Source organism: Passer domesticus, chromosome Z (genome assembly GCF_036417665.1).
Source record: "Passer domesticus isolate bPasDom1 chromosome Z, bPasDom1.hap1, whole genome shotgun sequence".
Taxonomy (NCBI): domain Eukaryota; kingdom Metazoa; phylum Chordata; class Aves; order Passeriformes; family Passeridae; genus Passer; species Passer domesticus.
The window spans coordinates 21,928,948-21,942,245 of record NC_087512.1 but is presented as its reverse complement, the minus strand read 5'-3'; the positions used below and the strand labels follow the sequence as shown (position 1 = coordinate 21,942,245).

The following is a 13,298-nucleotide window of genomic DNA, read 5'->3' as shown; positions in this document are numbered from 1 at the left end:
ACTCTCTGAAGTTTTGGCTTCATGTTTTTTGCATTTGTAGTATGTACAGAATCCACACAGGCACATAATAAAATAAAATGCAGCTTCAGCTTTTGTGTGTGACTTATCTGGTGGTTTACAGATTCTTCAGCTTACCACTGGGAAGCCAGGAGACATAAAGAGAGTTGGAGAAGACAGTGGGGCAGAGGCTAGCTATAAATGCAAAAACAATTGAAAGGTTGAGGAGGGGGAGGACATAAATTCTTTGTCTGGCCCTCGGTAATAGAGGCTGACAGGGAAGGCATGATGATGAGAGAAGTGGTGATGAAGCCTGTGGAAGCAGAAACCAATTCTTATGTGCCTGTGTGAGATGTGTAAGAAGAACCTGCCCAAGTGTGCAGTAGCTTTTTAAACACGCTCTTCTAATCTGTGACTTACAAATGAAATGTGTGCTGTGTGAGCAGGCTCTTAAAAAACCAAAAGAAGTGAAAAAACAAATGGAAAACTCCACCTGTGATGGATACTGAAGTGGAAGTGAAATCCTGCCAAGAAAAAGTACTGTGAAAATTAATTCAGAAGAATATTTTGTTGGGACAGTAACTGAGGTATACAGGCCTCTGACAGGCTGTATGCCACCTGCCCTGGGTGCCTTGGAGACCAGAACGTATCCATCAGAGAGCCCCACTGTGGGTACAAGGTGTCTGTCAGTTTGCATGAGGAATTTGTGACTATCAAGCTGGAATATGGCACATCTGCCCAGGATAACCGAAGGGAATCCCTTTATGGCACTCAACTGGGAAGCAGCAAACTGCTGGTACTTGCTATACAAGTAGAGCAGGAATGTGCTATCAAGGGATGATCAGATGCATTCAAAAACTTTTCAGTTTACATTCTCTGTGCTGTGTGTACTTCATCAGGAACTTTATAAATATAGCCACTACATGATCAGCTCATTCTTTGTTACAGTGAAGATGTAAGCAAATACCTACATCTTTTACTGAGAACACACAGGTAAGGAGTCCCCTCATCTTCTAACAGCCCAAATCTGTCATCATTTAAGTAATGACAGATGCACATGTCTCTGCCAGAATGAGGCAGAGTCTGGAGCTATCCTTTCTGTCTGAAGCTAGGTTTTATGTTGCCAAAACATAATTGTGTCTTTTGCAAACTTGATGTCCTCTAGACGAAAGCAGACAACATTGCTATGTAGTTATTTTAACCATTATAGTTCAGACATTCTTTTGCTGGGGAAAAGAGACAGGATGGGAAAAACCTCTTCCCAAACCTGCTCATGCTGGAAGCCAGCAGTGAAGGGAAAGCTACATAATGTAGCATTGCAGATTACACCCCTAGCAGCCTAGGTATAGTGGCTATTTGACAGAAATAAACCAGGCTCTGTTGAACTTCAGGGTTTTTTCAGATCCAAAGCAAAAAAGGCACATTGTACTAGTTGTTGGCATCACTGACAGCATTTGAGGCAAGCCTTTAAGCTCTTCTTGAGGATCTTGCTATTACAGATGTGGCCTAGAAGGATCTTATCTACTCAGAATCCAGCTGGTTTAGAAATGAAAATGTTGACTTTAGCAACATAATGGTATCTGCAAGGATGAAAACCTTTTCCCCCACTCCTTCTTTTCAGCTACAAGTCACATTCCTTCTTGCAAAATGAAAGGCTCCATTAATGTTTATATTAAAAGAAAGGCAGGTATGACTGGAGGGACTGTCTCACAGAACATTTGCCAACACTGGCTTATGCTCATGCTGGTAGCAAAGCTGATATATTGAAATTGCAGGTTAGCTGCCACTAAATATTGGTAGACCTTTGGTAGATCTAACTCAAAATTCAGTCATAGTCTGGGCTTATAAGATTTTTAGCTTGATGTAATGAGTATTCAAAAATGCAGGTGGTGATAGTGGGGAAGTAAAGCATATCCAGCAATTTTAAACCCTGACTTGTCTACAGAAATTATTACATATCAGCACTGTGGTTTGCATCTTCAAGCTGGGTAATCTGTGCTCATAATTAACATTTTTAGGAAGTAAAGCTTCACAAGCAGCTTTAGTTAAGACACTATTTTTTTATTGGTGCATAGACATAGGTACCTAGCTGCCTGTTAAAACTACAGAGATTATGCTCATGTTTATACAGACAGGTGAGATGGTGGTCATAAGGGTGGAACATAGGAGATGCTTAGCAAAGTTTTAAGAAAATATAATAATTTAAAAATCTCATTACCATAGAACAAATTCTTCAGCCACAAAACCAACTGTTCCTTCAGTTTTCAGCCACTAACCTAGCTCAATATGATTCTTTCACAGAGAGGGAGACACCTGTCCACATTGTATCCCCCACTTGATTTTCAGAATTGACAAATAAAAAGTGTAACTCTGAGCACACACTCAGTCTATAAAAAGAACACTGTAATGCTGTACCAGTCAACATTTTATGTAATTACAGCAATGCCAGATGGTGAATGAAATAGGCTTGAGTTAAAATGATTGTTAGCCTGGCAGTATGGGAAACTGGCAGGATTGTTACTGGCAGAATTGGAGTTACCTGTGACACTGCAAACTACTTGTTTCAGACAAGTGTCACCATTTAAACTTCTTTCTGTGAGGTTCTTACTCCTTGGTGTTGACTTTACCAGAGAATGTACTCCTGACATAAGCTTTTCTTAACTTTGCTCCAAATGTCTCCTAAATGAAATACAGAACAACTTTTGCTTCAGTGAAATGAATAAAATTTAGACACCTTAGCCCATTTATAGTCAACTTCATCAACTCTCCGTTGACTAATTGTGATAATCTGACTTTCAATGCACACTTAACAAGAAAATGTCAACACTGTCAACATAGTTACTCTCTTGTTCTTGTCAGATTACCAGTCCTGTGCAAGGTCCAGACTTTTCAAATCTCTTCCAACTGAGCAGAGTCCTAAGCCTCAAGTTAAGATTCCTTTTTGGGCTCGTCTAGAGCTTAAAACTGGGAATCATCTAGTACAGCTTACTCAGAGCTGATGCAGGTAGTTGGCAAAAATTTTGGCTAAGAAGGGTGTTAGTCAACTTGTCCATTTATTGACTCCTCCTGCATATTATTATGCATCCTACTTTAGCTTGCAGGAAAAATACATAATTAGAACATTTTTTTATTCCAGAGGCAGTAACTATCCTGGAATTGATTCTCAAGGTTCTTTTCAGATCTAGTTCTCACTCTTCCCCATGTTCACCACCTTTTCCTCTTTCCCATCTCCATGGGGGCTTGATATGCTCATTTCCTGTAATGACTGATTAAAAATTTTCTCCACAAACAAAGCAATGAATAGAGGTAACAGCATGTGACATTAGATGTTCTTCACTTGGCCAGCAGCAGCCCGGCAGGAATTACTTAACGATTAAAAACCATTGACTCACTAGTTTGTGAATGGCCATGTTTAGGAATGTAACCCCTCTTAACTTCTTTACACCATGGCACAGTATAATTCACTCAACCTAAGAGGAGGATAATGACAGCTTTATACAGCATCTCACTTCACACCTCCAAGTTTTCTCCTTATCTCAAAGGTTGCACTGTGCATTTAAGCAATAGTCTGTATTAATCTAACCTCTGGTATTTGGGCCATATTAACCCACCAATGCAGGTTTATGTATCTCACACCTCAAACCCTATCAAGAAATTTGGCAGTGGCAGCTTGATAAGGACACCATACCTTACTGACCTTGTTCTAAAAACAACATCAGCAAAACACTGCTCTGGTGGCACTTTTTAATGACCTTGTTCACTCCTCCTTCAGCTGTTGGCTATTTGGGCAATTCATGTTCCTGTGGCACCAGAACTGCTGTAAAGGAGCAATTAAAATTCCTGTTTATCTGTAAAAATATTAACATCCAGAGTTGTAAAATATGAGGAAAATCTATAAACTGGAGGCTTGAGCTCAATTGAGTTCAATTTTAGACGACAGAATAATTGTTTAAAGCAAAGTTATGTTTTTAATGAGACTGATCATATTTCCTTTTGTTTCTGTACTGCACTAATTAACCAACCTGCCACTAATTAACATTAACTGCCACTTTACAGTGAAAATTCTACCAAAGGGATCTTTCTGGTATTGCAACAAGTGGTTTAAACAACCATTACAGCATATTCAGATTCTCTTTTTTATTCATGTGGTATGGATAGTGAAATAACACATCTAAAATACATTATCCCAGCTTCCCAAGATGAGATCTGTACTGGAATGCGTATTTAAAAAGAAGGAGACAATAGCCAGATTCTCAAATTAAGCTTTGCTTGTTTCAAGAAAGCTGTGACCATTCTAAAAAGTACTGCATCATCTTAATTCTGTGCCACAGTGGTTCAGGCAGGCAAAGTTTACGTGTCTTTTAAAGAACAATGAAAATAATTAACATAAAATCTTAAAAGCCTGCAGATAGGGTTTCCATCTTCTAACCTGACCCTCACTTAGACAAATTCCCATTCATTATGTTGAAAACCTTTTCATTATAATATTTTGATTAATCAAAGATTTTTACTACTGTAATAAAAACACAGACAAAAGTCAAGTCAGCTGTTTTATTAAATACATCATTCTAAAAACCTTTAGAGAGGTTGGATAATGAATGCAGTGAGAGCACTTGACTGCACAACTTAAGAAACAAATGATAGCTCTGCTTCAAAACTGCACGACAGGTTCTTGAGAGATTCCTTTTCACACTTGTCCAGTAGTATTTTTAGGATCAGCTTACAGAAGAGCCAGTGCTTTATTGCAGTCACTTTCCAAGGCAGCTCTGGCTAACTTTACACTCTTTTTATCTCCTTTCCTTTTTTTCTCTCATTATCTTCTTGCTTTCTTCTCTTCTCCTCTTAGTTACAGGATTCCGTGGATCATAGATCTCAAAAGTATCTTCATCCTGCATGCTTGCATCTTTCACCTTTCTGCTTCTGTCTTCAAACTGAAGCACATGTGACATCCTACAAAAAAAACCAAACTCCAACTCAGTGAAAGAATGGAAGCTACAATTTGTAATTACAATATGCATGGTAAGATTTCTGATTTTTTTTTTGGTCATAGCAAAAAAGAACTGGCCTGCGTTTGTTTGTGGTGTTTTTTTTTGTTTTTTAGTTTTTTTTTTTTTTAATATTTCTTAGAAGAACCTTATATTATAAGGTGAGAATTTTGTAAAGCCTCCTTTTGAAAAATATAGCTAAATACAGATAAAACTTGTGTTTTCTTGCTTTTTTTCCTATTTAGCATATCTTCCAAAATGTATGGCAAAACAGGGAGTGTTTCTCAAATTTTCCCATTAGTCACTTTAGACACCTTTCACCAGGGTGGAGGGTTTTACAAAAGTGGGGAAGAGTTTACATGGAAAATGCCTGAAGTAGGTACACAGAAGATCAAAAGGGGAATGCTTCATGTCCTGCTGCTTCACATTAACCTGGTTCAGATCATGCTTTTTAATTCTCAGAATACCAGACTAAACAAATGCCTTGTTCAATTCAATGTTTTTCCTACTGTTCATTAGAAGTTTTGCCCCCATTGGATATTTCCTAATTTCAGCAAATTTCTAGTAATCTGAAAATATCACTGTTACATAAAGGAAAAGTGGTGCATGTGAACTGCAGGAGGTTCAACAAGGCCAAGTACTAGACCTTACACCTGGGCAACTGCTGATAACAACACACAGTGGAAGAAGAAGGGATTGAAGCAGCTCTGCCAAGAGGAACTTACAGGTGCTGGTGGCTGAGAGGCTGGACATGACCCAGCCATGGGCACTCCCAGCCCAGAGAGCCACACGTGTGCTGGGCTGCATCCAGAGCAGGGTGGGCAGCAGGGCAGGGAGGGGATTCTGCCCCTCTGCTCTGCTCTGCTCAGACCCCACCTGCAGGGCTGCAGCAGCTCTGGGGTCACAGCACAGGAAGGACATGGACCTGCTGGAGGGAGTCCAGAGGAGGCCACAAAGGTGATCAGAGGGATGGAGCAGCACTCCTGTGAGGACAAGCTCAGAGATAGGACCATTCATCCTGGATAAGAGAAGGCTCTCAGGAGATCTTACTGCAGTACACAACAGGACTTACTAGGACTGACGGTGACAGATCCTTTAGCAGGGCCTGTAGCTACAGGACAAAGGGCAAAGGTTTTAAACCAAAAGAGCATATATTCAGATGGGTTAAGAAAGATATCTTTTAAGACAAGGGTGGTGAAATACTGGAACAGGCTGCCCAGAGATGTGGTAAATTAGTTTTTTCAGTGCCAACTCATATATCTAGGCAAAACCCACACTTATCCTTTGGATTCTATGAAATCAATTTCAAAATATTCTTTGACTTCAATAGGACAAGTTAAGAACTACACTGATCTGAATCTAAGCATATCAATCTCTATAGCATGTCTTTGTCAACAGTCTTCGTGACAGAAAATCCAAGAAAACGAGCAAGTTTCAAAAGGAAAGTTTTGTGGCCAATGAAGCACTGCTTTATTGGTCTCTTACAACATGTAAGACATTCTGAACTAAACAGTTTTCAAAGAGCTTTAGTGGAAATCTCCATACATAAAGAAAGGGAGGGAGAACCAGCTCAGTTATTGCAGATTACAATATAGTACTATTAAACAAACCAGAAAAAAATCAAAGCTATAAGACCACACATGATCTGCTTGAATGCTTTAGAAAATTCCTACAAACAAAAATTGAGAATTTTCATCACAACTGATTCTTGACATATGTGCTTCATAAATACTTAAGTTGTTTCCAGTATAAGAAACTTAGGTAGTTTATAACCCTGTCCACACTACTAACACCCAAACTTGTTTTTTTTAGTCATCTCTACAATTCAGAATAACATAATGTACCATCAGAGTGACTCATGGTTGCATATTTGTAGTTTAATTATAAAAACATTGTCTCACAGTGGAGGGACTGAAGTAATTTATTTTGGCTAACATGCTTTCTGCATTTGTCATATTCTTCTCAACTTATTAAAGATGAGTACACATATCAAATCCCTCTGTCCTAGTATGAATAAAGTAGAGGCCTAAGAGATGGAGTCATTCCTCGGTGCATGGTTTTAAAGTGTGTTATAGGAGTGTAAGTAGAAGTGTAGTCACACTCAGTCCTTTCAGCAACTCAGGTTTTCCAAGAATACTATAGCACAGGACATAACCTGCAGGATACAACTAAGAGGAATTTAAATTAAATGCATCTCTAATTCTTAGTCAGGCCATACAGTGCCCCAAGTAGTTTGCAAATTAGATGCAGTAGATTCAGACTAAGCAATATTTACTTCTCCCCAAGAGCTGAAAGAAGTCATAGTCTCTGACTCTTATTCATAACTTTCCACTAAGACACTCCCAGCTGTGATTAAAAATAAGCCAATATTAAGAAACTTTTTGATATTCCCAGAATGAATTTTAGATGCAGCATCTCAGAGGTAAAGCAAATAAACACAGACTGCAGTGGAGACTTTAAGAATATTTTCTTTCTGTGAACTTAAGCTTATTTTAGCAAGTCACTCATCTTCCCAGGTAGACCTATTCTGCACCTATATGGACGGTGAGTCTCAGTGAATACTGTTCTTCAAAACCAATTAATTTTTTTAAAGGAACATAGGAAGCATTTAATATTTCTATATTAAGCATTTGAGTTTAAATTAATCTTACTCTAGTTCCTCTAACTGAAGTTTGCCTTTGCATAATTTTCCAAGTGTAGAGTAAGGGCGTAGTTCCACAAATATAAGTTTCATAAGACTTTTCCTTGTTCAATTTATAGCTCTCTTCCCTTCTGCATGCTCCTGGGTTTGGTGAGGAGCTGGCTGCCCAGTCATGTTTCTGCAGTCACTGTGCTGAAAGTAGTAACTTCATCTCTGTGTCTCTGGTCTTCAGGAACCAACTAACTTGTGCTTATCACTGATTGCTGACAGCTCGTTTTGTATAATAGAGACATTCAATTTTAACGACCACTTTTCTTCAAAATTTAAAGGATGAGAGGTAGTCTGTTTTACAAAGCAAAACACAAAAGAAAACAAAACCTCAATTTTACAGCTTAATGTTTTTGCTAAAAAGGTGTAAAATAAAATAGCTTTCACAATATGATTACTCTGGGTTTGAAGTACCTAGTTGTGCAAGTTGTTGTTCCTCCTAAATAGAAGACACAATCACAAGATTTCTGATAAGATTAACAGAAATGAACAAGCAATCTTTGCAAGGATTTATTGCTGAATAGGTTGATTTTTACCCTGACCAGATGACAGCATCCTACAAGTTGACCATGGTCCTACCCCATGTAATGGGGGAGAAGCTGCCCTGCATTTCTTCCCTTTCAAATTACTAAAGAACACAGTAGTTGGCTCTCTTCTGTATTCCAAAAATTGAATGTCTTGAAACGTTACACTGAAATACACAAATTATTTTAAGAGTTTCAGAGAGAGCACAGGATTTCAAAGGTACAATGATACTCCTGTGGCCTAGTGATATTCTCAGGTCAGCAAACAGATCAAGCTCTTTTGAAGTACTCCAGTGAGACAGTACTTGTAACAAAAGATATGATATACTGTAATCCCTCTGCTTTTGAGATGTGTGAGCCATGCACTGGATCTGAACCATGTGCCAACTGCTGACAGGTGGTAGTCTTGTTAAGTGTAGCATAAAAAGAATCCCCGTGGTCCAAAAGCTTTGGCCTTTCCAGAACCCCTTTTGGGAGAAACTGAAGTGGCAATCAGGGATCTGAATAATTTTGAATCTTGGCAAGAGTAAGGAGCACTATGCTTTTGTTCTACTGATAAAGCTGAAACTTTGCATCAGTGATTTTTATACTAAGTGAAATGAAAGGGCAAAGCTATATTGCCTAAGACCACACTTGCTTTTCAAACTGATATAGCTGTTGTTTGCTACCACCTGCCTACTGACCCCTTTGACTTTCCTTGCACATATGGCCCTACAGAGCAAACCTCCTGGTGCCTGGAGGTAAATCTGGGACATTATCTTGCACACAACTACATCAGCATTTTAAACAGAAAGTCATCAACAAGTATGAGCAAAAGTTACATCCTGCCAACTGTAAGGGTAGTAGCTTCTGGCAGAGCAGCAGTAAATTCTTAAGCAGTTTTAGGAAAATGCCTGCACTTTGGAGGGGGCTGCATAAAACATTCCAGTTGGTGCCATACTCCTTCTTTTTACACTAAATGCATACAAAATAAATAAAGCAACTAATCATGTTGTTATAAAATGTAGAGTATTGTAATTTTGAACATTATGGCTGTGTTTTATGATAATTATTGGTTCTTTCCATCAGGTTGCCTAAAATGAATGCAGAAGGATCAAGTATCTGTGTCAAGAAATTCAGTTGTATTGTATAGGCTGGGACCAATATGAACCATAATTACTAGCAGTACCACTTGTTTCTGAGTTGAACATTGATTTCAAGTAACAGGCTTCCTATTTTCTCAGTTTCACAATGCATCCCATATTTAAAACAAAAACAATGACAGGTACTCAAACACTATTGCTTTCTGTAAATTAGATTCTACTTAATGCTAATTTTCCTTCAAATACAGTAAATATTGAAGTGTAATCAAAACTCATTAATGTAAGAAACATTCTAGCACTTTTCTTCCACAATCCTCTAGGTACCTAGGTAGTGGACAGAAAAGTAATTCAAGTGACCAGATGAGAAAACAGATGAGAATTCACGATCAAAGCAAAGGAGATCTCTCTCCCAAGGAAAGAAAGTCAGGCTGCTCTGGAAGAACAAACTCACTGGCACTCTCTGCTCCCAGAAGAATAGTGGGTGGCACAGGAAGAAGAGAGACATTAGAGAAACACCGAGAGACAGTTAAGAGATCACAAAAAAAACATGAGGAAGGGAAAGACTAAAAAAAATATAAGAATGAGAAACAAAAACAGAGAGAAAGACTTATCAAAATGTAAATCAAGTGAAGAAAATTGTCAAATGACAATTTAAAAGAAGTATAAATTTTGAATCAAGGCAAGAACAAGAACAAGGCAAAAAGAATGTCAAGGCCATGAAACAAAGGAAATTTTGAAGGAGGAAATACATTACTAACATCTAATCTTTTTCCATTTTTTAAAAAGTGTTTTGAATTGAGATGCTACAAGCAAAATAAGCCTCTTGGGTCAGGCTGCTGTCATTATTCCTTGCACAAGTGTGTCCAAGAGCTTTACAAATAATTTTGTAAACACAATGCAGCAGAAGAGAGGAAGTATGTTTATGTCTCTAATGAAATATGCAACTATCATTAAGTGCTCTGTGTAATACAACTCTTGTATAAGCAAATTTTGTAGCTTCTGTTTGCCCTGTCTCAACATCTAGTTTTTTTTTTTCCTTCTTGTGTAACATAACACATCATCTCTCTTTTCAGGCAAAGCAGTGAAAATCCAAGTTTCTCTCCCTTATCATTAAAAGAAAATTAAAAGAACAATTTTTTACCAAGTACTTGAAGTAGTTTTTAATTCTTAACAGCAATGAGGGTTGATATCCTAAGAACCATGATAGACCCAGTCTCAAAGATGGATTCATCTCTCTAATTATCACTGTTTCACACAACCACTTCTGTCTCAAAAAAGATGTTTCAGAAAACAATTTTCTTGAGAATTGTTTGTCTCATTAACTCATAATACTGGAGCTGTGCTAAATTACCTACAAAAGCCTGTATCCCTTTGTAGCACTTGGTATTTAAATCTTACACTGTATCACACATTTCCACCACACCTAGTTTGCCAAACCATGTACGATTTCACTTTAAGTAAGCTAATAATCAGAGAACTATAGAAACACTGGAGTTGGGAAGTACCTTTTGGATCAAAAAATTTGACCATTGATCCAGCACTGCCAAGCCCACTAAACCATGTCCTGAAGTGCCACATCTACATGCTTTTTAAATTCCTCCAGGGATGGAGCCACTTCCCTGGGCAGCCTGTTCCTATGCCTGACAACCTTTGTGGTCAAGAAAATTTTCCCCAACATCCAATCTAAACCTCCCCTGGTACAACTTAAGGCTGCATGCTCTTCTCCTATCACTTGTTAACTGGGAGAAGAGATGACTCACACAAAACTTTCTAGGAATAATTTCTGGTCCTAGTTTCTGCTGTGATTATTACCACTAAGAGATATCACTCTTTCTTTTTTTCAGTACTTGTTTTCATCATTCCACATTCCTTGTTTCTCTTTCCTCATCTCCCTTCCTAATGATGGGATATCTTGTCCCTTTTTTAAAATGCTTTCATACATGCTTTCATGTATTTTTCATGTTTATTGACTTGATATTTAAAAAGAGAAATAAAATTTACTATTCAGATCTAGCAAAATCAAAGTAATTAGTTATTCCCTGGAAGTTTTAAATGTTTAAAAATGCTTAGAAGAGTAGTGAGAAAATAATTATAAATACAGCTATGCATCATATTGCAGTCCACTTCAAATGTTAAGTATTCACATAATACTTACTACTTCAAAATAATATTGTTTCAATCCATGTTAGGGATTATGATACAGATTTTAAACAGAAATTTAAAATTTTACTATTGCTATAAACACCGCCCCACCCTGCACTCTCCTGAGGTTAATTGCAAGACCCAGAAGAGTCTTATAGTTTACAGTACTTCGGGTTTCAGCTGTTTGTGCTGATTTTGACTGGGGGAGAATTAACTTTCTCCACAGTGGCTGATGTGGGGCTGTGTTTTGGATTTGTGCTGAACTCTGACAATACAGAGATGTTTTTGGTATTGCTGAGCAGAGCTCACACAGAGCCAAGGCCTTTTCTGCTTCTCCTACTGCCATGGTGGTAAGGGGACTGGGGGCTGGGAGGAGACACAGCCAGGACAGGTGACCCCAGCTGAGCAAAGGGATATTCCAGACCATGTGGCATCAAGCTCAGTATATACAATGCGGGGAAGAAGAAGGAAAAGGGAGATGTTTAGGGCAATGGTATTTGTCTTCCCAAGTTACTGTCATGCAGGATAGGGCCCTGCTGTCCTGGAGATGGCTGAATGCGCCCTGCTGCTCATGGGAAGCAGGAAATTAATTCCTTATTTCACTCTACTTGTGTGTGGGGCTTTTGTTTTCCCTATTAAACAGTGTGTATCTCAACCCATGAGTTTTTCAGGTTTTACCCTCCTGATTCATCCTGCTGAGTGGGGCAGTGAGTGAGCAGCTGCCCAGGGCTTGGCTGGCGGCTGCGTTAAACCATGACAACAATGGAGGTATTACTGATGCTCTTGCACAAAGCAAAAATGTCCCCAGTGTTCAGCAAGTAAAACTGATGAAAACATGCTTGAAAAATATTATACAGAGTCATTCCCTACAGTTCTGGTAACTTTAAGAAGCCCTTTGAATTTGTATATTACAGTTACTGGAGGACTGAAAATTGGCTTAACCTCTTCAGAATAACCAGCAAGTTTTGGATCCTCCACAGATTGAAGATTTAATTGTTTATAATTTCTCTTTGTGTTGACCTGCAGCATAAAATTATGAGAACAGAACTTCTGCAGATATTTCTAAAATAATATTTTCTGAGATCGTTTATTTGAACTGTAATATGTTTAGTTTTATCACAAAATAATCACTACCAAAATTAGAAAAAGAAACCAATAGTTTCACTAACCATGGGACCTCCAGCTTAAAAAGAACCCCGAAGATACCAGTTTTTGCAAAGCTAACAACAAAGTAACCTAATCTTGGTGAAGACTAATATAGTATTGTATCCTCGGACTGCTTAAGATAGTAATAAAAATATTTTTCTCTTGAAAGAACATTTAACTGTAAGTAACCTTTTAAGAGAAGGGGAAATCACTTTAGCTATGAAAAAGCTCACCTTATTCATAATAATCTGTGGGAAAATATGATGGCTTTTCATAGTATCAGGAGAACTATGTTCAACTATGGTGACTTACTTTTTCGAGCAATAAATATTCCTCTGAATAAAATTCAGTTATCCTATCTTGAGTTATCCTATCCTATCTTGATATTGCTTCTGCTCTATAACAATTAATATGTATAGTATATTTACACTACATCCTTGACCCCTTCACAAAAATGTTAAGTAGGTTGATAGAAGAAGATGGATACTTTAAATAAACAACTGCTCCTGGTAGAGTAGACTGGTATGGAAGACTAAAATGCAAATTCCAGACATAGTTCCAGACAGCATACCAGTACAGAAAAGCTCTACACAGCATTTACTACGAGTACATGGGAGCCACCATAGTGGAACAGACCAGTGATCCATCTGTTCTAGCATCCTGTCCCCAGCAATAGCTTGTACAACAGCTTGTACAACATCTGATACCCTGAAGTCAGTCAGCAAACTGTTAA

At 38.1% G+C, this 13,298-nt stretch overlaps 1 protein-coding gene and 1 long non-coding RNA gene across 3 annotated transcripts in view; one reads left to right on the top strand and one right to left on the bottom strand.

Moving 5' to 3' along the window:
• Window positions 1-4,534: 4,534 nt before the first annotated feature.
• Window positions 4,535-13,298, bottom strand: part of CWC27 (CWC27 spliceosome associated cyclophilin) — a 97,897-nt gene continuing 89,133 nt past the window's right edge. The window contains exon 14 of the mRNA XM_064404698.1: window positions 4,535-4,947. Coding sequence (XP_064260768.1) covers window positions 4,785-4,947 — 163 coding nt within the window. The 3' untranslated portion in view covers window positions 4,535-4,784. The remainder of the gene's footprint in view (window positions 4,948-13,298) is intronic.
• Window positions 4,880-10,249, top strand: LOC135290746 (uncharacterized). Of its 2 annotated transcripts, none has more exons than XR_010353527.1 (2): window positions 4,880-5,016; window positions 9,598-10,249. It is a non-coding gene; the product is annotated as an uncharacterized LOC135290746 (long non-coding RNA). The 2 variants fall into 2 exon arrangements; XR_010353528.1 differs by having other exon boundaries at window positions 4,890-5,016; window positions 5,577-10,249.